Source organism: Syngnathus leptorhynchus, chromosome 8 (assembly GCF_054491065.1).
Source record: "Syngnathus leptorhynchus isolate UIUO chromosome 8, UIUO_Slep, whole genome shotgun sequence".
Classification (NCBI taxonomy): Eukaryota; Metazoa; Chordata; class Actinopteri; order Syngnathiformes; family Syngnathidae; genus Syngnathus; species Syngnathus leptorhynchus.
The window spans coordinates 2,051,756-2,074,640 of record NC_141202.1 but is presented as its reverse complement, the minus strand read 5'-3'; the positions used below and the strand labels follow the sequence as shown (position 1 = coordinate 2,074,640).

General features: G+C 44.0%; 4 protein-coding genes across 8 annotated transcripts; 2 read left to right on the top strand and 2 right to left on the bottom strand.

Annotated features, from left to right (window-relative positions):
• The first annotated feature begins 175 nt into the window (after positions 1-175).
• Positions 176-8,970, top strand: col28a1b (collagen, type XXVIII, alpha 1b). The gene is made up of 33 exons (XM_085918223.1): positions 176-305; positions 807-1,375; positions 1,755-1,775; positions 1,871-1,930; positions 1,993-2,046; positions 2,119-2,163; positions 2,232-2,303; positions 2,382-2,426; positions 2,918-2,971; positions 3,731-3,799; positions 3,875-3,943; positions 4,100-4,168; positions 4,277-4,345; positions 4,495-4,563; positions 4,637-4,705; positions 5,135-5,203; positions 5,316-5,387; positions 5,471-5,539; positions 5,667-5,738; positions 5,829-5,897; positions 6,017-6,085; positions 6,146-6,214; positions 6,282-6,350; positions 6,412-6,480; positions 6,557-6,625; positions 6,700-6,768; positions 6,848-6,928; positions 7,088-7,123; positions 7,311-7,347; positions 7,413-7,967; positions 8,059-8,249; positions 8,436-8,655; positions 8,801-8,970. Exons 1-33 carry the CDS (start codon positions 176-178, stop codon positions 8,968-8,970), a joined length of 3,519 nt encoding a protein of 1,172 aa, XP_085774349.1.
• A 459-nt stretch (positions 8,971-9,429) lies between these two features.
• ngly2 (N-glycanase 2) lies at positions 9,430-13,401 on the bottom strand. The gene is made up of 12 exons (XM_085918682.1): positions 12,797-13,401; positions 12,398-12,537; positions 12,136-12,311; positions 11,874-12,034; positions 11,432-11,572; positions 11,193-11,314; positions 10,929-11,097; positions 10,644-10,789; positions 10,442-10,557; positions 10,257-10,383; positions 9,907-10,040; positions 9,430-9,767 (listed from the first exon to the last, which is right to left on the bottom strand). Exons 1-12 carry the CDS (start codon positions 13,249-13,251, stop codon positions 9,642-9,644), a joined length of 2,013 nt encoding a protein of 670 aa, XP_085774808.1. The 5' UTR covers positions 13,252-13,401; the 3' UTR covers positions 9,430-9,641.
• Positions 12,877-15,180, top strand: LOC147051695 (uncharacterized). 3 transcript variants are annotated; one of them, XM_085918692.1, is made up of 6 exons: positions 12,877-13,020; positions 13,574-13,694; positions 13,808-13,944; positions 14,014-14,107; positions 14,191-14,217; positions 14,288-15,180. In XM_085918692.1, the coding sequence occupies exons 3-6, from the start codon at positions 13,864-13,866 to the stop codon at positions 14,332-14,334; spliced, it is 249 nt and encodes an 82-aa protein (XP_085774818.1). In that variant the 5' UTR covers positions 12,877-13,020; positions 13,574-13,694; positions 13,808-13,863; the 3' UTR covers positions 14,335-15,180. The 3 variants fall into 3 exon arrangements, with proteins under 3 accessions (XP_085774818.1, XP_085774816.1, XP_085774815.1); XM_085918690.1 differs by having other exon boundaries at positions 13,752-13,944; XM_085918689.1 differs by lacking the exon at positions 12,877-13,020 and adding an exon at positions 13,188-13,435 and having other exon boundaries at positions 13,574-13,944.
• septin7b (septin 7b) lies at positions 14,738-22,481 on the bottom strand. 3 transcript variants are annotated; one of them, XM_085918684.1, is made up of 14 exons: positions 22,353-22,481; positions 22,110-22,212; positions 20,407-20,513; positions 19,666-19,766; positions 19,447-19,581; positions 18,038-18,155; positions 17,811-17,903; positions 17,586-17,682; positions 17,466-17,517; positions 17,243-17,371; positions 16,906-16,926; positions 16,240-16,375; positions 16,004-16,146; positions 14,738-15,903 (listed from the first exon to the last, which is right to left on the bottom strand). In XM_085918684.1, exons 1-14 carry the CDS (start codon positions 22,464-22,466, stop codon positions 15,864-15,866), a joined length of 1,389 nt encoding a protein of 462 aa, XP_085774810.1. In that variant the 5' UTR covers positions 22,467-22,481; the 3' UTR covers positions 14,738-15,863. The 3 variants fall into 3 exon arrangements, with proteins under 3 accessions (XP_085774810.1, XP_085774811.1, XP_085774812.1); XM_085918685.1 differs by lacking the exon at positions 16,906-16,926; XM_085918686.1 differs by lacking the exon at positions 22,353-22,481.
• Between the last annotated feature and the right edge of the window lie 404 nt (positions 22,482-22,885).

Sequence of the window (22,885 nt, the reverse complement as noted above, 5' to 3'; positions counted from 1 at the left end):
TTCACATGAGAAAATACAAGTGTTTTGCATCATTGCATTTGTTACAATATGAATGAATGTTTAGGATTGCATAATATCGTTGAATCGTCAAATTTTATGTGCATTCTTCCTGGCCTGCTTAGTTAGTTATTGACTCAAACTGATCTTGTTTGGACTGTATCCCATGTGGGCTAGGATGGAGGTGTGCAAGTTGAGGGAACTCGCGTGGATCCTCCTCCTGCTGTGGGCTCTATCGCACAGGACCACCGCCCAAAGGCGTAACGGACGCAGGAATAACTACAAGCTCTATGAAGATGGACCAAATGGTAAAATACACAATGAGCTGCACTTGATAACCACTGGCGACTTTAATATGTCCGGAAACACTTTTGGTAGGTTGATCGTGTTGATCGATCAACATCAAAGACCCAAGGTTGCAACTTAGGTTGGGATCTTTATGAAATGATGCTAGGTTTCATCAAAGACACAAAAATGTCTGATGTTGACAAAAAACGTTGTGGTGTTTGAAAAAGATTTTGTTGTCATGTTTCTGCTGCTGTTATGTTTTCATCAATAATATGACAAATGTGATGGGTTGCGATGTTTACAAAAAAAATGTGCAGATTTATCAAAGACACAAAGTTGTCGAGTGTTCAGCAAAAATGTTTGGTTTGAATTTATTGACAAAAAGATACTACGGTGTCTTTGATGTTTTCAAAAACCAGGTTGGGATCTAAATCTGTGTTTGCCGAAATACTTTTTTGTTCAGGTTATCAAATACAACGAAACAGATGAGTAAAAACTCATCCGATGGCCTTTGTGTGCAGCAGGTCGCCCGTGCTCCCTGGAAGTGGTTTTCATCCTGGACAGCTCAGAGAGTGCCAAAATAAGCCTGTTTGAGAAGCAGAAGGCGTTTGTGCTGGGATTCAGTACACGTCTGTCCATGCTGCAGGTGGCCGGCTGGACGCTGAGCATGCGAATGGCCGCTTTGCAATACAGCAGCTCCGTATCGGTGGAGCAGCGCTTTTCAGCATGGACCAACCTGGACGCCTTTCACGGTCGTGTCAGCGTCATGAGCTACATCGGCCACGGTACCTACACCACCTACGCTATCGGGAACGCTACGGAGCTGCTGGTGAGGGAGACCTCGGAGGACAGCGTCCGTGTGGCTGTGCTGATGACGGACGGAGCGGACCACCCGCGAAACCCCGACGTGGTGGCGGCCGCCATCGAGGCCAAAGAGCACGGCGTCAAGATGTTCGCGGTGGGGCTATCCCACATCGCTCAGCAAGGGCCTAACAGCGCTAAGTTGAGGGCCATAGCCAGCGTGCCTGCTCAGCAGTTTGTGCAAAGCCTTCAAGACCCTCAGCTGGAGCAGAAGCTGCTCAAAGAGATGGTGAGCACAGTCTTTGATGTTTAGAATTACACTATTCCTCAAAGACAGGTGCAGCAAAGACTCGAATTGTCATTGATGTTGACAAAAGCGGATGTTAAGTTCATCAAAAACTCTGATTCATCAAAGACCACGTGTTTTTGATGTTTACAATAGGATTTCAGAAAACACATTTGGGTCATGAAAAATGTTTCTCTTTGATGTTTTACCAATTTTGTTTTTTTGGGGATAGCGTTAAAGGACAGTTGTTTTTGATGTATTGTCAATATGTAGTCAATTTAATGTTTACATTTTTTGGGCAATTTTTTCTTTGATATTTTTGAATTATGCTCTATTTTCTTGCTGCCTTCACTTATTTTCATCTGTGTTGTTTTGCTTCCAGGGCTCAGTTGTATTACAAGAGGTATGGCAGAGTTATGTTTTATTCCTCATTTTAATTCATTTTTCACAGCAAAAACAATCATTTTGACTTATTATTTCTCATGTCCTTATTATTAGTGTCCCGAAATGCAGGAGTGCTTTTGTGAAGGTGGAGAGCCGGGCCCACCAGGACCTCAGGTGTGCTTTTTGAATAAACTATATTTGATAGCTTTTACTGAAATGAAAATGTCTCTATTCAGGGGCGAAAAGGAGATCTAGGTTTGAGAGGACCAGCTGGTTCCAAAGGAGCCAGGGTAAGCCATCAAAAATTCAATGGTTTAAAAAGACATTTTTGGGTGTTTATGGGTTTGGTGCCGCCACTCCAGGGGGAACCCGGTGCGGATGGTCAACCAGGAAGTAATGGCGCTGAGGTAAATTTCATCTCATCTCAAGCTGTTTATTTCAGGTGAGGCTTTCAATTAAGGGCTCTGTCTTGCAGGGACGTCCGGGTTTCAAAGGTAGCAAGGGGGACAGAGGAGAATGCGGACCTCCTGGCGGGAAAGGTGACCCGGTATGTGCCTGACTAGAACTATTGAGTGAGAAGCTCTGAATTAGCGCTCATAATAATCAATCAGGTGTCATCTCTCAGGGATCGGAAGGGCCGATTGGACCACAAGGACCGAAAGGAAATCAGGTACAACATTTAATCCTAGGTTTTCTCGCAATATTATGACTTTTATTGTATTTTTTTCTAGTAATATTACAATTTTTTTTAATAACAACTTGATTTTTTTTCTCCACATTCGTCTTTGTATTATTGTGCTAGTATGAACAAATAAGGCAACATATTCTCCCAGGAATCCTTTTTGCTACAAAACGTGTACATCAAAGTGTACCGTACGTCAGGAGTGGAAGCAAAATTCATCTTTATTCACCTCTGCACTCATGGAATGTGAATATTGGCTTCCGACTAATCCGCAGCCAAAAGCAGGGAATCCAGGCTCGCAGGATATTTTTTTTGGACTTTGTGTGGCGGGATTAGCGCAGCGACCTGGACACTCGCTTGTCCGAATAGAAAAGTGTTTTGCTGTGAAAAGCTATAGAACATGAAAGTCAAGGATGTTGACTTTGATCTATTCTTACCACCTGTGAGAAAATGAACAAAATATTACATGTGTTTTCCAGGGTGAGCTTGGGCCACCTGGAGACATTGGACCCGAGGGACCAACTGGACAAAAAGTAATTTTTTGCTTATATAAACATATAATTGTTTGAACTAAGGGCCCACCAGAAAGATTTTGTAATATACACCTGGCAAATCCGAAAAAATTGCATCTGTAGCGTCTTTCAGATTTGGAAGAAAATCCAGCCACTGAAGCTAATGTCACATAGCAGCACTCGTTTCACTTAGCAACATGAAATTTGGTTGGCATGTCTACCATGTGATGACTCCCAAAAAATCTCAAGAAGCCATGCTAGACAATCCACAGGAAGTCGGACATTTTGATTTAATTCTGACACCCTCAATAATTATTTTAAAGACAGCTTCACTAAGCTGCAAGAAATTTAGTGGGCATATATTTCTTGAGTAGACCCACAAAAATAGCCAGGCGATTGAATATTGGGAGACATTTTAAAGGTTAATTTCCCACCAGTGATGCACTGGACTTTGTTAGTGTCATTGACTTGAATGTCACACAATCACACACATACAGTAAACGACCTTTAACGAACGAGCCCCTGGGCTGCCCTCTAACCTTTGGACAAAGATGCCTTTATGGAGGGTAAATATGAATTGATTTTTAGCCCATGAGAGAATTCCAGACATTAATTCAGTGAAGATTTCACAAAGATGTATTCACACAGTCTTCTCCTTGGTGCTAAAATTATACAAAAAGGTTGCAACGATGAACTGTTTGACTGGCCAATCAATGTCTAAAATTCTGAATTATTATTTCACCATAATTTGTCATTTTCTATTTCATTAATCATTGTAAGGGTGACAGAGGGCCAAGCGGCAATGCCGGACCACCAGGAGACTTCGGGATTGGCTTTCCAGGAGCAAAGGTGACTCATTTGTCGCCAATTATTAAAAAATAAGAATCATGATCTAAAATATTTGATCAAATTTGATGTTTTTAGGGAGAAAAGGGCAACCAGGGAAGACCTGGATCAACTGGTCCAGGTGGTATCGGAGAACCGGGACAACCTGTGCGTATTGACACAATACTAATAATACGTTGCATTGGTTTGTGCTTCACAATTAACACATTGATAGTTAAATGAGGTCATAGGAGTCAAAAATCAAAGACACTTTCCTTCATATCATATATAATTACTTTTAGGATTTTTGCTCTCTTGCTTCAGGGTCCTCTAGGACCACCTGGACAGCGAGGCAACCCAGGACCACCTGGAGAGGGACTTCCAGGACCCAAGGTGGGACTTTTATTGCCATTTAACTAACAGAATACAAATCAAGTAGAAGTGTGCGCTCCCTCTAGTGGTATGTGCAAGTATTACTCAATTCAAGGATCAACTTGACAGGGGGATCGAGGATTTGAAGGACCCAGGGGGAATCGTGGGCCTCCTGGCATCGGATTCAAAGGGGACAAGGTAAAACTGCTATGCTATCTGATGACATGCAATATGTAAACTCCATCGTAGTTTATGAATCGGGGAAAAAAATAGCATCTATGTGGCAAAATAAGTGATTCACACGAATAGAACTTCAAAAAATGACTTACAGAGATTTTCATTCTCAGGGCAATATCGGTGCACCTGGGTTGTCGGGTCCAGTCGGAGCGTCTGGTGTCGGAATCCAAGGAGAAAAGGTAAAAAAAATGTTTTAAAAAAAACAACAAAAACAAAAAAATATCAAAACAATGTATCTTTTCTGTACCTTAGGGTGATCCAGGCCCACCTGGACCCGCAGGCCTCAGAGGAGGTCTAGGTGTGGGAATTCCAGGACCTAAGGTATATATTTGTAGCTATACTAATCCTGATGGACATTTCAGCTGTTTAGCATTTTGATTGCGTCGAAATTGCTCTGCAGATGTTTACGCACAAACATGCAAATGATGTAAGACCGTCCTGTCAATCAAACCAGTCAGGCTGGTTGCGTTATTAAGGACACCTCAAAGCAGGATGTGGCTCGTTATCCAAAGTTATTATTGGGCGTAATTGTAAACGATTGCATATTCGCTATCATGAGGCGGTTCAGTCTTTCGTAGAACCGTGATAGTAACTAACGATCTTGTACACAGTCTTGGCAAACATATTTGCCACTGCCATACAAAAAAAATATTTTGTACAATAATATGTGTTTGTTATTTCAAAAGACCTAACGTTTATTTGTAATTGCGGAAAAGAAGCAATAAGAACTATGTTTTGTCTGAAACATAGGGGAATCATGGATTTCCTGGAGGACCAGGACCACCCGGTGAGAGAGGTGTGGGAGTGCCAGGTCCAAAAGTAAATATGTACAACCTCACCTCATAAAATGTCAGCAATAGTGTCAAAAACGAAGAAAATATTAAGAAATAGTTGGCATTTGACCACCTGTGACTTTGAATTTCTTACTCAGGGGGACGTGGGGCCTGGAGGCCAACCAGGGATACCTGGTCATCCAGGAGAAGATGGTACCCCGGGACAGAAGGTAACACCATTGATCCTGTTCACACCAGTATGTCATAACATTTGATCCAAAACAAGTAACGCTTTGCCATTTTTCAACACAAGGGTGACATTGGGTTTCCAGGACCTAGGGGACCAGACGGTACTCCTGGTAAAGGTGCGCCTGGAGAGAAGGTGAAGCTTTTGATGATTATGTTTTTATCGTAGACCTCACCATGACATCTCATCATGGTGGAAAGGTCTAAAGATGTGACGTTACGGTTGTCATCACTTCAATAAAATTCATATGGTGTTTTTCCAGGGAGCCAGAGGAGACAGAGGCTCCAGAGGCCTACCAGGCGCTGTTGGTTCTGTGGGACCAGCTGGGCCCAAGGTAGGGACTCACTTTCAAAAATATCATCTCAGGCACTTTGTTAGTGGGACTTCTTCTGACTTTCCAAGTTTGGTACGTTTTTGTATTCAGGGAGATACAGGATTTATCGGGCCACCTGGCGCACCTGGACAACCTGGGAGGGGACTACCTGGTGCCAAGGTAAGACGGCTTGTAATGTTTTAAATTTGATAGTATAAAAACATACTCTTAAGTTGTTGGACTTGTAGGTCTAGGTACCACTGAATTATGATTTGCAATGTCTGTTCTTTTCTGTTCAGGGAGATCCAGGCACACAGGGTCTCGCTGGAGCTGTGGGCGAACCGGGGCGTGGTATAACTGGACCCAAGGTGAGTTGAGGTACTTAATCTGATTCCGATCCAAAGTGTTAACTGTGGTTTGTTTTAAAGGGTGACAGAGGTCCACCAGGGTCTTCGGGGTTGCCTGGAGGTAAAGGTGAAGGCTTTCCAGGACCTCCGGTGAGTATCAAAGTCCAGCGTCAGTATCAAGTATTTGAACATCCTCAAGGCAAACTCTTGGCCTCAGGGGCCTCCAGGACATCCTGGTTTGACAGGAGAAACAGGAGCAGATGGTGTCGGCCTACCTGGACCAAAGGTGAGGATTAAATATGGTGAGGAATGATAATGGGAAGATTATTTTATCTATTTTAATCCAGGGAGACAGAGGCCTTCCTGGATCTTCTGGACCCGCCGGACCACCAGGAATTGGACTCCATGGGCCAAAGGTAGTCAGTGTCAGAATAGTTATTATTGTACACGAATCCAGAAATGGAAGTGTAAGTTTTTGCTTCATCCCTGTAGGGTTCCCCTGGCATAATAGGACCTCCAGGTCCACAGGGACCCCCAGGAGAGGGCATCCAAGGGCAAAAGGTAAATCAGGAACCAGCTGACTCTACTTTCCCTCCAATCATTGCCAAAGTATTAACATCACGATTTCTATTCAGGGTGAGTCTGGATTTCAGGGAATCCCTGGCCCAAGGGGTCCTGCTGGAGTCGGACTACAGGGTGATAAGGTACCAGTCCACAGTCCAGTTAATTTCTGATTGTCAATTTTTGGTAGAGGACTGCTAAAATGGACACTACCTCTTGCAGGGTGACCGAGGTTTTGCTGGTGAGAAAGGAAAAAAGGGAGACAGAGGGACAACCGGAGAACCAGGAATTATTGGACCTTCGGTATGTGATCTTGTAGTTAAAGCAATTACGAATGTGTGGTTCTTAAGGTAGCAGATTCCATTTGTTTTCTTTGAGAGCTATTTTGCCATTTGATATTTGACGGACTGACATTTCCACTGTCAAAGAATTTATGATAAAATATTCTGTTTTGAATCACAGGGTAGAGCTGGACTAAAAGGAGAACCAGGACTTACGGTAAGTCTTTCCCTACCACAAGACATCCACGTACATGAAGAATGACTCTCAAGGTGTCGAATAGACGTTCTAAACCACATTAACGTCGAACTGACACTTTAGTCGGGGAAATCCCAAGATCCACAATCCTTAAATGCTCCACCCACATGCACTGATGAAAACATGGATTTGATTCCCCATTTTGCAGAGGGAAGAAGTCATCAGAATTGTCCGATCCATTTGCAGTAAGTCAAGAAACAGTTCCTCTGTTTTCCTGGCTTGTGTTCACCCTTAAAGCCTTTCATTGCAGATTGTGGGGTGACATGCCGCCAGAGCCCCCTGGAGCTGGTCTTTGTCATCGACAGCTCTGAGAGTGTGGGCCCTGACAACTTTGAGGTCGTCAAGGACTTTGTGAGCGCTCTGGTGGACCGAGCGTCAGTGGGCCGGGACACTACAAGGGTGGGAGTGGTGCTCTATAGCCACATCAATGTGGTGGTGGTCAGCCTCAGTCAGGATGCGTCTCGGGACCACGTGAAGGCAGCGGTGCGGTCCATGACTTACATGGGCGAGGGCACCTTCACGGGCAGCGCCATCCACCAGGCCAACAAGCTGTTCCGGGTGGCTCGGCCACGCGTCAGAAAGGTGGCCGTGGTCATCACCGACGGCCAGGCTGACAAGAGGGACTCGGTCAGTCTCGAGAGCGCGGTGAGGGAAGCCCGGGCGGGTGAGATCGAGATGTTTGTGATCGGAGTGGTGAACGCCAGCGACCCGTTTTTTGGCGAGTTCAAGAAGGAGCTGGACTTCATGGCCTCTGAACCGGACGCAGACCACGTGCACCTCATAGACGACTTCAAAACGCTGCCAGGTGATCGTGGTGCCATTTATTGTTGAAGCTAGCTAGCTGGGCTAGTGGTTAGCATGTCTATGACACTCGTCTCCCTATTTCACAATTTAAGCCCTAGAGAAGAAACTCCTGAGCCACATTTGCGAGGACAGCAGTAGTGATGTTTTACACTCAATTCTGAGCGGTGGACCTCCTCCAAGACGCCCAGAGGTCACCAGAACTGGCATCTGGCGGCCTCCCTGGACCGGGACGGACACAGACAGGCCTACCTTCACGGGAGACTTCCGCAGGATTCAGGTCACGGTAAGGACAATTACTTAACACAATTTATAGTTTCAGCTTTTATGGAAAGTCAGCTAACGTAACCATCGTGTATTTGTATGCTATTGAACGACCGTGCTAGTCCTCTATCGCCATCATGGCTAACTTTTGCCATCTTTATGCTAAGTTAGCTTAACATCTTTCTGAACATAACATTCTCTTGGACAGCCGCAGCCACCACCATCTTATCCCGAGAGACAAGTGACCACTCCGAGACCAAAAATGGATGATAGGAGCTTATCAGAATCGCAGCGATTTCCATTCTTTGACAGGAAACCTTTGAGACCTGACGGGAGCGTCCCAACCCGACGCACGCCAAAGGTGGTGGTCAACGAGCCCATCGTAACTACCATCAAAACGCCACAAGAGATTCCACAAATCACGCCAGGTAGTGATGTTATTTTTACAGAATTCAAAATATTAATTCTATTTTCTAGCATTTAGTAATTTGAATTGGCAAATGTACTGTTAAAATGCAAGCTGAAAGTGTTTTTCATAATTTGATAAGAAATCGTTTCATTTCACAACGACAGAGCTTTGCCGTGCACCGTTGGATCCGGGTCCGTGTCGAAACTACGTGGTGCGCTGGTACTACGACTCATTGGCCAACGCTTGCGCTCAGTTCTGGTTTGGAGGTTGCCACGGCAACGCCAACCAGTTTGACAACGAGAGGAGATGTAAACAAACCTGCGTGCGGGTCTAACTTAAACCTTATGTCATCATCATAGTCATAAAAATGTTTTTGGTAAAGGTGCTTCCCTGTTTAAAAAAAAGCATGTTACTTGTACTTGAATATTTTTGAACACTAACTTTTTAACGTTATATTTTTTTAATGTTTTACTGTGTAATGGCGTAAATAAAACTTATTTTTTAATTACCCCTGTCAAACTGAATTTTTTAAGTACTAAAATTCATTACTAATAGTAACTATGTATTTTTAATGTAATAAATAGGACATGCTAAGGATTCCAGGTCACATTTTTAAATAATGAATAAACCAAAAAACGGAATTGACATTTTAATTAATTGATATTGACTTTATACTGATTTAATTTTGATACTACATCAAGGTGAATTGAAAATAAAACTAATTTAAATTTTGTATTAAAGTTAAGTTTGTTGCGATGGGCAGAAAATTAGTCATTTAAAATGACAAATGATGCAAAAAATGTTTTGTTTGTTTTCAAATACTGTATTTCAAAATGTGCGTACAAAATGTGCATACGTATACGTATGGAAAATCAATTAGTGCAAAGTCAAATCTTTGAATTGATTTTCTTAAGATGAAAAATTACAATAACTATAAATTAAAGTCGCTAAGGACAGGAGATAAATTAATTGCTATTTAATTTTGAAAGAGGACGTTTTTGGCTTTCATTTGTAGAAGACGAGGAAGGACGACATGACGATATAACCCGGCTGCTGAGTCGGGTCCGGATCCTTCCCGTTGAACAGACCGAAGTAACAAACCGTGTTGGATGCCTGACCGCTAACATCCAACTGTAAACAAACCCACAAAAAAATAACAAAAGGCTTTTTTAAAAAAAACAAAATTAAAGGCTTCGGTCCAACACCAGCGATTTGAAAAAAAAATAAAAAATAAAATCTGCATTCCACTGTACTTATTAGTGACTTGTACCTGCGCAGTGACGTCAAGCCTCCAGGGATCCACCTGCAGTCCGTCACACCATCCGCCGCGGCCGTACAGCCACGTGCCGTGCTCGTTGGGCACGGCGCCCTCCTTTACGTGCTCGGTGCAGCCCAACGCTGAGCCTTCTCGAACCCACAAAAAGCGCAATTTAGAAGCTCGCAGCGAAAATTATTTCCTAAATTAACTGGTTATCAAAAATATAAAACCATATTTTGATTTTTCTTCTTATCACTCCATAGAATTGTTTTCCTCCTAAAATCATGAACTGTTTTTTTCCTTTATCTTGTCAATTAGCATCCAGTAAAACAACTCGAGTACAAAATAGCGCCGCCGCTCACCCGCAGAGTCGAAAGATCGCGTGTTGTTGTAAACGCCGTTGACCAGGAAGTGGTGCGAGGTGACGCAAAACTCTCCACATCCGTTGTCGTCGCTACCGTGTCCCGTGATGACGGCGTAGAGCTCCACCTGCGGGCCGCTGCACGCCGTCAGAACCGTCCACCATTTTATGGACGGCGAATTTTACCTTTTTGGCAGAGGCAGGTACGGGGAACTTGATCGGGGGGTAGCGCAGGTTGTACGTCTTGTCAAAGGTCCCGCCGTCATACAGTGACATCACTCGGAAGGGGCGGAGCTTCTCTCCTGATAGATCAATCGGATATTGACCGCCAAGAATAATCATTCACTACTCAATCTTGACGCGTGTGTTGAGCCACATGGTCCCCTACCTGTCAGGTTGGCGACGCTGAACCTCAAGTTAAGGGAAACAATCCAGGGCATGGCCCACGGAACAGTCTTCATGGTGAAGCGACAAACACCAGCGTCCAGTACCGGAAGGAGCGGAGACACGTCTGTCTGCCAACGACCGATTCTTCTGCACAGCATGTCCGGAACAACAGAGGAGGGATTATGACTAACTTGCAAAAACAATATTGTCATATTTTTATTTTTTTTTGTCAGTATATTTCCAGTCGTAATGTAAAAACGTTTTCAAGAAAAGTGAGCGATCGCACCTTCGGAAAGCGGTGATCCAGCGTCCCAGCTCGACGTGGCAGTAAGGTCCGAGGTGATCGCAGCAGACGAAAAGTTGAACCGTGTGATCCCACTTTGGACATGACGCGTCTCTGCTGCCGGGACACGACAGCGACGCGTCCAGCATCAGCGTGTCAAACGTTGACAAGTCTGCTCACACACAATGTGAATATGTGAAGATTCTCATCACGTTTGAGTTTGAGCTGTGCTCAACGTAAACAATTTAAAAAGTGAAATAGCGCCACCTGGCGGCATGTTAACATCAGCCACGGCTCCTTTGTCCCCTTGCATTTGTACTTTGTCAAAGACCGTCACCACGGTGGCGGGAGATTTCAATTTGAGCTGTAGGGCTGTGGAAAAGTCAAACCTGGACACAAACATGTATTCTTATTAAATTTACAAGAATGTACACTTCAACAGTTTTTTTGAACTCTAAAAACCATCTAATATTTAACTTTTTTTTGTTGATTTTTGTTTCACTCACCACTGCGCCTGCCAGTTGACAAAGCTGAATGAGGGGTAGAGGAACCAGCCCAATTCGGCCAGCGTCCCCTGCTGGTCGATACCGATGAAGAAGTTGGGAGATGGGGTGGTCTGGAAAGACACGCTCACTGCCAGACCTGACCTGTCAAAAAAAAAAAGATTGGCATCCAAAGTGAAACAATTTACTTATAAGTTGTTAAAAAAATCACATTTATTTTCATGAATTCAAATAAATGCAACTTCAATGTTATACGATGACTTTTGTTCCACTTTTGAGGTCCTGGACTTGTAAAGTACCAGTGTGTTAGTAATGTCTGGCATAATAGCATTAATCCAAATGACCTTCAAACAGATCTGATAATCGAGCAATCGAAGGATTTGATAACAGCATTAAAATGTCATCTCCATGGTGGTGGATTAAGGCTTTTGTGTGGCGACGAGACCTGAGTGCATGGGCGACGGCCGGCTGGATGTGCACCATGGCCGCGGGCAGGCCGAGTGGCGTGAGACACTCAGCGTCCACGCAGTTCATGTCCTGGATAGAGTTTCCTGCCAGGGCGTAGACCAGCACGCCAGAGGCATTGGACTTGGCCATATTTTGGACCTGCGGGTAGATGAAGACAATTTGCAGGTTTTATAATGACAACAATAAGAAAGCAGTGACACATTAATACATATTGAGTGTATTTATGATTTGAAGGTGACCTTAGTGAAGAACGAGCAAGTTCCCTCTGACAGCCAGGCTACAGCACCTTCCAGAGACGGAGACGGCTCACAGCCATCCCCCGCGTCCTTCATCTCGTACCTCGTTTTCGCCCAGCGAGCGCTCAGCCAGTCGTATCTTGCGTCCAGTCGCTTGACCACCACGGGCACATCCCATCCTGAGGGAAAGGAGAGCATGATAAACTTGCAGGTCGAGTTGAGGGTAATCGTTTTTTTTTGTTTTTTTTGGGTGAGAGTCACTCACCCTCGGAAGTGAACACAGCCTGGGCTAGGCCGCAGTTGTGCCCCTTGCAGGCCCAGGAGTACAAGACGCTGGCGATCCAGTTGCCAACAGCAAACACCGGCGCCGGAGACACATGAAGTCTGGACAAAACCTCTTTTTGACTTCAACAACACACACACACATGCACAAATCAATAACATACATTTAAGGCATTGAATCTGTAAAATTAGAAAATGTCTGGCTGCCTTTGACTTACTATATTACTAACGGTTTAAGTGCAATTTATTCTTATTGACCCCACTGCGTCTTTTGCATTGTTTACCTGTCTGTATATACCAATTGCGATATAATTGCTATGAAAATGATTAGTAATTTCATTTTTTGGGTGATATTCGTGTAGTAAATTTGTGTGAAAGTCACCCATGCTTGTTGGCGGCGTCGAGCAGCCTTTTCCGCATCCACAGCGCGTCCTTGGCCGCGGAGTCGTCCAGGGAGAGGAAGAGCAGGTGAGTGCTGGTCGGCAGCTCCTGGACGAGGCTGGCCAAGGACGCCGAAGAGTTCCACAAACACTCGAGAAAAGCGGACTTGTTGGTAAACGCGTGGATAACCAGCGAGACTCCCGCCCAACCCGCTTCTCCCGGCCGGTACGCAAAGTCCCCACTCAGAGTCGGCACCGTGAAGGCTGGAGCCGGTTCTCCCGGCTCAAGTTCTCCGAAGTGTCTTTGCTCCACCAAGTTGTCGCGGGGCTCCAAGCCCGCTGGGATTGCGTCATCGTCGGTCAACTTGAATCGCCGTTTTGGTATCTCTTTCGCGGCGAACGTCACGTGAATGCTAGCTAAGATGAAGTAGAGCACAGGAGACGAGGACCACAACATTCTTCTTTCCGCCCCACAACGAATGTTGAGTCGAATTTAGAGCATTTGGATTTGTTTCATTTAAAGTTCATTCTTTAAACTCTTGGTGGGTTTCGTGTCAAACGCGGAGGCTAATAATCGTCTAATCGTTGGTGCGGTAGAGGCGGGTCACTTAATTACGACGGCGGCCGCAGTGGGTCAAAAAGTATGTAAACATCACTTTTGAAAAAAAGTCAATATTTGTCAATAAAGTATTTGCTTAAACGTGAATATGTTTAGCGTTTATTAAAAGTTTATAGAGCAGAAAGAAGCTTACAAAGGTTTTTATGTTGTTTTTTTACAGATTTATCTACAGCACGGTATGGTATAATGATGATTAAATTGGATGTGAGTGACTGGAGCTGCTGTCACGATTCATAAACGTCCCTGGAGGAACGTGAAGATTGCTGATTTAATGAAGCAAGGTGCAGAGAAATTGGAGAAATGTGTGTGTAATTATTTTAATGCGTGGAGGTAAACAGCCTCCCATGATGCATCTTCATCATCCTCATCATCATATTCGGCATCATCAACCCAGTGGCACCTTGAGAAGGCAGCAAGAGCCCTCAAAACTGCAGCATAAAGTGGATAACGATGGAGATGCTCAAACTTGTTCTTTTGTTTCTACTGCTGACTAACGTTTTCTGTCTGAATGGAGACAAGCACACAAGTCAGGTAAGAAATGACTTCCAACATTTATTTAAAAATGATCAAATAAAGTAATTGTCTATTTATTTTTACAAGATCAAAAGTGAAAAATCTGATTTAATTGAAGATATCTTGACAAGGATGGCCAGAAAACCACCACCACCTCGGCGATTTTTCAAGAAAAATACCGGTAAGCCTGAAGTTTTATTAAAAAAAACAAAGAAAAACATCACTGATTTGTAAACATTTTTTTATGTATACATTTCCCTCAAGCTGCGAGAAGTCTAGCAGCACGTAAACGTAAGTAAACAATTAAAGTGTGTAAGAAAAAGTTACCGGCCACTTATATATTTTTGCCTTCAATTCTCAGTACACAGGTTTCAAACCTTTGTCGGTCTGATGGGCAAAAGAAGCTGAGGGTGCCATACAACATTCAACACTTACCTGCAGGAAGCACGAAAAAAACTTCACCTGTATTTCAAATTGACTTTTAGCTTACATGTGATGATAGAATATATGTACGTAGAGGATAAAGATACGATATGGTATGTTGTCTTAAGTATTAACGTTTCTCTGAATTCAGTCACGATTTGGTAAAATGGCGACCTCCAGTGGGGATTTTAAGATCTGCAGTCACATGAACTTAAAACAGTACAATACATACATTTGAAAGTATTAGTGGCATTCGAAAAAATTACCACTTTTACACGTTGAGTCCAAGTATTTTACTTAAGAATAAAAAAAAAAATCTAGAATACTGAATTTCTTTTTCATGGCCCTAACCCTGCTTGATGATGCCATCACAATGAGGCCACCTGAGTCAACCATATGATCACAGGTTTATTAAGTGACTTTGTACAATACAAATGGAAAAAAATAACATTAAAAATACAAGAAATGGAGTACATAGCCAAAAGCAAAAAGGAAAAAAAAAAAAAAACATGGTGTTGACTCTTCATTTCTCACTGGCCATTAAACGCAGCATGACCTCATACTTTCAGGTTTTATTTTCCTAATTTTGTAGTTGGTGGCATGTGTTGATTATAAAACTTTATAAACAGTGGATGCAGCTCTCGCGTCTCTGAGGATTTTATTTTTCTTCTACACATACAAAAGCAGGCCTTACTTCAGCTGGCTCGGTATATATTTATATATAAAAATAAAAATAAAGAGAAATATAATACTTTTAACATTATATAAATGGTGGTCCAATGCTAGCGGTAGATGGCTAAACACAGAAAGGTGGATAGGTGAGGAAAGAAATTGTTATAATGTGAAAATAAGAAGCTTAAGCCAGGAGTTGAGTCTATAAAAAAAAAAAAAATAGCCCAGTTGGTTTTTCTCTAACTTGGAAAGGTTAAACAGATTCAGCGGGTACTTTCAAGAACAAAAAAAAAATAAAATTCATCTTCCCGCTGTATCAAAACATGGAAGAGCGTCTGCCTTATTAGAACGTAAATTCTTATTTATGTCCTGTCAAATGTGATTGTACAACCGTCAATAAAGGAAAAAAAACAAAAGAAAAGAAAAGCACCACGTAAATTAAAAAGCAACCTTGCTTGGTAGGAAAAAGGAGCGCAGCAGGAAGGGGCCGGGCCAGAGTTACAACAGTAAGAACAACACCAATAACAATAATTAAAATAATAACGGTTTGGCCTTTGTCTACTTTGATGTTTTACTGTTGTTAAGGTAAACACATTCTTCAATGATGATGAGTCCTCAGATTTTGTGTGTGTGAAGGATGTTCCCCAAACAATTTGAGACACACACACACACACACACACACTGCAACAAGGTGCAGGAAAAAGAGGAAAAGGAAGATGGGGTTAAAGTTGAAGGGGAGTTGGGGGGGGGGGCGTCAGTGCCACACACTGATGGTGCCCTGAGCGGCAAACGTTGGCAAAGAGAACTAAGCGGACGCGGGCTGGTCCTTGACGACTGTCTCTTTAAAAGATCTTGCCTTTCTTTTTGTTCTTCTCAAGAGTTCTGGAAAACAAACAAGTTGGTAAACATTTAATTTTATAAGTGGACTTTTTGTTTTTTTTGAATGGCTTGTTGGAACAATGTATGTGTGTGACATGCTGACCTGGAGGCCTCCAGTTTCTGCTGCTCCAGGCGCTGTTGGGCTTCCCAGTTAGCTCGCTCCTCCTCAAACACACGCCTCTTCTCCTCCAGCTCCTTGTGCTGCGCCTCCAGATTCTTCTTCATCTGCTCGTGGCGTCGCTGAAGCTACGCGCGCAAAACAAGAGCATCGAGTGTCGTCATTTATTGTCAACATTTTTCCATCGAACTGAACTAAAAAAATGTGCTCGCGGGTATCACCTCTGCTTCGGAGTCCTTGAGCTTCTGCACTTTCTCCTTGACTTTCATCTCAAACACCTGCTCCATCTCCATTTCCATCTTCTTCATCTTGGTCACGTGCTCCCGCCGCTCCTCCTCCATTTGGGCCAGAGGACTCCTGGACGAGCACACAAAGACACACACGGTTACCGCCGCGAACGACGGGGCTTTTCAAAAGGGGGTTCTCGTGTTCATGCGCACGGACGAAGGAAAGAGAGCAGCGGAAGAGAGAAGAATCGGCAGCTGGATCTGGAAACATGCTGACTGGATTGAAGGCCCTCTCTGAGCAGGGTACACACATATACAAATGCTACGTCCGGTCCGGTAGAGCCAATTCCACCATTTCGTCCCAAACCAGTGAAGACGAAATCCATAATAGCGCAGTACAAAAACCAAAATGTGTGTACCCCACTGCAACATCTCAGTCTACGAGAGCCCACAAAAAGACAGAAGAGTGCCACGGGTGCAAAATTGTCCATTGGATAGACTGTGATTTCTTTGCAAAGGAGCCACCGGCTGGTCGGAGGAAAGGACACGAGGATGAGGCGAAGGAAACAGCAGAGGAATGAAAGCGATAAGGCGTGGGGGAGAGGAAAAAAAAAAAAAAAAAAGAAAAAGTACAAGAACACAAATAAAATGACCACTTACATTCCTTCGACTGCGTCCATTCTAAAAAAAGACGGCACAAAACAAACAAAGCATGCAATGTGAGCTCATGCACTAAAAAGTGTCGCACAATGTGAGCGGTGTGTTAGCTTAGCGTGTTAGCGCTGCAGGCTAAAACTACAAAAGCCTACATTATGTCTTGTTAAAACACCTTCTTCTACAGTTCTCACCAAAAGTTAGGGATATTGAGCTCTGGGGCAACATTTCAGGATGAAGCTAAAATTGCTGAATTTATTTATGGTGCTCTTAAAGCTCATCCTGACATTTCACCGCAGAGCCTGAAACGTTTTGTGTTAGCTAAATCCTGAATGTAGCTTACTTGGTAGACAGTTGTCCCTTAGCCCTGTTGTTCTCCACGCCGTTGTAGGTAACGGCGGCCAGCTTCCTGCTGCGGTAGTTCTCGTAGTGGACGTTGTTTGTCACGTCCTTCAAGTCCTGCATGTGAGTCCTGCGCGCGGCGACAAGCGTTTCGTTTTCGTCTCCTTTCGGCACAGTCCGGTGAAACGTACGTGGTCTTAAATTCGTAACGGAGAAGTACCTACCTGATGAGCATGTCCCTGAGGATGGTGAAGTCGCAATGGTCACTGTTCTCAACTATAAAGGGAAAAAAAAAAAATATTAAAAACACATCCTAGCTGTGTCTTTAAAAAGTGAGTCCACACCTTCTGCGACTCCCCATGGGTACTGTCGTCCCCTGACGCGCTTGCTGTTCACCTCGATGATGGTGTTGCTGCCCACCACGGCCAACGGCAGCTTGTCCTGGAAACGCCATTTCGATTTTTAATCTTTTACAAGCAAACTTTCGCAAAGCACATGTCCAACTCCTCAATCGTTCTGTCATTTTTCTAACCCTGAAATTGAACTTTTTTGGAGTGGTTGGTGAGCACCTTAATTTTCTTCACAAGACGGTTCTCCTCTTCGTCATCTGTCTCGGGGAACTCGTAGATCTTGATCTTGTGCTCCTGAATCTCCCGCATGATCTGCAGGCAAAGCAAGAGAAAGACGCCATTTTAGGAAGTCCATGACAGGAAGAGGAAAGACAAGAGTACTCGAGGGACTTTTTTTTTTTTTTTCCCGGGTTGGGGGGGGGCGGGGGGCAATGGAAATTGTTGACCTGCTTCTTGAATTGCTGGCATTCCTCTGGCGTAAGTGTGTCTGCTTTTGCGATCAGCGGGATAACGTTGACTTTTTCGTGCAGACGCTTCATGAACTCGATGTCCAGGGGCTTCAAGCTGCGGCCACGTAAACACAAACAACTGGACGTTAGCCATATTGACACTCAACAGAAAAGACGAACGTTTACATTCATCAGTCCTTTTTTGGGGGAGTCGAGCACACAAAGTAAGAAGCAGACGGATGTTCTGAATGTCAGAGCGACCTCGCAGTCATGAGAAAAGCAAAGAGAGTTATTCTTGGCCCGTCTGACGGCTGGATAAATAAGCCGCCACATTTATGGCAGGCTCGCACACATTTTACTTTTATTAAGATTTGAATTGGCACACACGTTTAACACCAGACAAAAAAACAACAACAACAAAAAACTTTTTACGCATGCTAAAAGACACAAGTTGTAAAATGAGCCGATATCCATGACGTGATCTATGGCAATGGCACTTTGATGTCAATTTCATTCAACAGCAGGGGGCGCTATAGAACAAAATGGCCACACCCTGAGAGGGATGAAAATGGATGGGGAGTTATGTGATTCATTCCTATTCCAAGAACACAATTTTATCCAGAAATAATACAATATAGTACTGCCAAAAATAAAATGCCTGGAGTTCCCCTTCTAAAAAAAAAAAAAATGCTGTGAGCAAAATGTTAGCTCATCATCTGGCTTCCATCGCCAAGATAGCAGTCCTTGTGCAAGTTGCAACACATTTCGATTGAATAAAGACAAACCACAAATATGCACATGAGCAGCATGCTTATCATTTCAACTTAAAAGAGGGACTTCTCCTTTCGGGTATGAAGCTATTTTCTCTTTCCGCAGTACATTCAGCAGAAATGCAAAGCCACCAAAGTATTAGTTTTTTTTTTTTATCTGTGGCTTCTCGTTGAGCCTTTTTATTAAAAACACGTGTGCGGTAGCTTTGCTATATGGAAAGAATTTGGGGGATGATTAACAGCCAAATTGTCTGTCAAAAAAAAAAAAAGAAAAAATTTAGCGTAACTTCATGAGTCTCGACATGTGCTCGGAGGCGAAGAGTGCGGCCTGAGGACGTTAGCTTGCGCAAACACTCGGCAAAGAGGACAGAGGCCACTTTATTAGCGTGTGCCCACGCCGCAGTGCCACATTGCATGCATGGAGATTAGATTCGTTTCCAGGCAAAAAAACATTTCAAGCTCTTAATCAGCTGCTGGCAATTTTGTCAACGCTTCCTCCGTGGTGACGCAAGTGGGTTTTTTTTTGTTCCTTTTACAAGACAGTTGGGTCAGGCTCCCATTATCTGTTACAGTGACGGCCCGGAGGGACGAGCGGAGGCAAATTAAAAGAGAGCCAATTGACTTTGTGCCACTCACCCGTGTCCTGATGGCGCGATAAAGTAGAGGCAGCAATGAATTCGGCTGTCGGGCATCTGCCGTCTGTTCACGCGCGATTCAGAGTTCAGGTAGTCCTCGAACTTGCTGTCGATGTGGTCGATGATCGGCTGCCAGCTGCGCGCACAAACGACAACATCAATGAACGGCGTGGGATGGATGAAGCCTCGAGTGTGGAGCTGAAGAGGCGGAAATGTTTACCAGTTGCTGTTGTCCACGGCATCTCCGAAGCCCGGGGTGTCGACGATTGTGAGCAACAACTGCACGCCGCCTTCCTTGATGAGCACCTTCGACTGTTCCACCTGAAGTTACAAAATAAACATTCCTACGTGAGCGACACTGTCCGCGACCAATGTCTCGAAATCTACACCTCACATATGATTGTTGTTCAATATCGAAAATTATGTTTTGTTTTTATCAGTTTACTAGCTGATCGGTTGAAGAATCAATTTTCTAAATATTTGATGAATGCAACTCTCCACTTTGTTCTTTTTTTTTTTTTTTTTTACTTGAGGCATTGCTTGTTTTAAATGTCAACATTGTCTGTGTGGTTAAAAAGCCTTTCGGAATCTGGAACAATACAATTGATCTCAGTAATCAATTGCACTGGACTTTGGAGGTCCGCTCTGTAAAATCATTAGCGCCGCCGGCTATCGCCACACACGCACGAGGCCAGCGGCATGTTGGGACAGGTCGTCCTCACAATCTGAGCTAACTATGTTGAAGAACTGGTCCAACATACAAACAATCGGTTTCGTCACAGATAAGAGAAAGGTGCGCATTTGTGCAGCTCCGGAGGTGTCAAGGTTAGGAGCCAGCTGACATTGAACACGAGTGGGACAAAAGTAGAAATATAATCGCTATCTACGCCAATCCAGACTGGTTCGAGTGCAAACTATTTGGCCACGCATCTCCATGGCAGTGGAGTTTACGCCAATGTACCTGGACAGTCTTCTTGATTCGATGCGAAGGTCCGGGATACTCTGACGAGTACAGATCGGTGAGAAAGAGGGAGTTGATCAGCGTGGATTTGCCCAACCCCGATTCACCTAGAAGAGGAGCAGCAAAGGTCACGACTGTTTTATTAAGAAGAAGAAAAAACAAAACAAATTGCAAGCTGTATCGTTTCTAAACAAGCGTGTGCCTTTAGGAGGCGGGGCTTAGGGACGGTGAATTTCCTTTGCCATTCAGATGCACACTTTGTTGTTTAAAGTGGTTATTGATGAAAGAGGAGAGCTTTCAAGTCTCCTTTCATCGGTGGATCAGAGATGTCACGAATAAGTGTCCTAATTTTCCCGATGGGGCCAGCATCCCAAAATGGCTCGGGTTGGACCTGAAGTGTATTTATTCACGGTGAATGAGTGAATACAAAACAAATGCAACAACGCAATCCACAAAGCATCTGTGCATGTTAATGGTTGTTGGACAACCAACAGAGCATCTCATTGTGCTACTCTGGAGCGTTGTCAAGCTGTGGCGCTCCGGCGTGGACGCCATCCAAAGGATCATGGGCTCACGTGAACATTGATCCTGGTTCGGCCTGGCTAACGTTCAACAGACAGTGGAGTTGAGGAATTTGCTTTTTTTTTTTTTTAGCAAAGAAAAATTTTCCCCGCAAAGCCAGAACAGGAAGTCGTGATGGACGCTGGCATCGGTCCCTTCTTCCCTCACACCTCCTCCCCTTGGTGACGTTCTTGTATTGCACTGCTGGGCCATGTGGGCTCCATGCGAAGCGCAGCCAAGACAAGCGCAATACTGAGTGTGTGTGTGTGTGTGTGTGTGTGTGTGTGTGTGTGTGTGTGTGTGTGTGTGTGTGCTTGTGCGCACTAGTGTGTTAGTGGGAGAATGGCAACACAAAGAAAACAAGCTGTTCACTAAAAACGAGCCTCTAAAACCTTTTCCATGTCGGCTCACATTCCACAATCGAGCCCAAAATGGGAAAATTGGTTCCAAACACAACGAGGAAACCTAAATCACGACTAAAAACTGCCTTTTTGAAAGACGGAGGTATTGTTAGCCACTTCCACACTTTATAGTGATAAATCGTTTCAGTAGCCTTGAGACAAGAGGTCTGGGGTAACCCAGAATCCCAGAACTATGGGGCAGACATGCTGTAACCACTAGGGCTCCTTGTTATAAACATTAGTGGGTTGACTAATACAGCTATAACGACACGAAAAGAAACAGAAGCCCTCGTCTCTTGTCATCGACACTCTCGCTAACACGTTTGGAGTGTGTCCAGCTGCGCGTTAAGCAAAAAAGTTCAGCGCGAGCTATTCTTAGAGACGCGCCTTTACGAACACTCGATCCGCGCACAGGAAATGCTTTTGACCCGAGCAAGCATTTTCCCTCTAAACTGATGAGCGGGAGGAGAAACTCTGCATTTTATTTCCATCAGTGTTTCTGCAAGATGATGTCGCAGATTATTCCGAGCCGCCTCCGCAGCTTTTTCACTAGGCAAAGACAAAGCGGGTGGCTTGTCCGAAGTGTATAAATACGGCTACACACACATACACAGAGAGACACAATCTTGTCTCAACAAAACAAACCACAGCGAAGACATTGAAATGCCAAGCGCCTTTGGGGGGGGGGACACACAATGAGACAATTGAAAGCACAACAAGGCAGGCAGCTTGCGCTCTTACCAACGACCATCAGGGTGAACTCAAAGCCCCTCTTGACCGACTTCCTGTACACTTGGTTGGGTAGGCTTGCGAAGCCGACGTATCCTTCGAGGTTCTTTTGCTGCTGCAAGACAAACAAAGCGAAATCACAGGTGATCTTTTCCAGCTACTATTATTTTGGATATATTTAGATTGAGTGCTGCGGGCATTCATATTAGCTGCAATTATTATTCATTTGTCTCAGAGGATGACTTGAATACTTACAGCTGTTTTATGCAGATCGGTGTGGGGGCGACACACCGGCACCGGGAAGCAAAGAAAAGAGAGAGCACAAAAAAAAAAAAACAGAAAATGAGCACCAGAGCACATGACAAACATACAACAGGAGACATTTGACCCACACGCTGTGTGTTTCGCAACATGCACTCCCTTTATGTGATGAAGAAAAAGACTATTTATTTCAGCGTTTGCCTCGGGCTCCGAGGCAAAAGAAGAGCATCTCTTTCCTGTGCTGCAGCTGCCCATGTGCGCTCGGCGGATTGGTCATTAAGAAACGCGTTTTTCCTATCACAGACATTTCCCTCACGAGTAACCGACATCTGATATATCTGCAAGAGGAACAAACTGCTATGTCTACTCATTCTAATATGGGAAGGACAATGTAGTTTCAAAAAGAATCTAATGACGATTAAATATCAATATTTTGATTGTGATTTATGATGCAATTATTTTCGGCCCATTTTGTTATTTTCCCGGGTATTTTGGTTTTAGAAAACACAAGATGTTGTTTGGTTAAA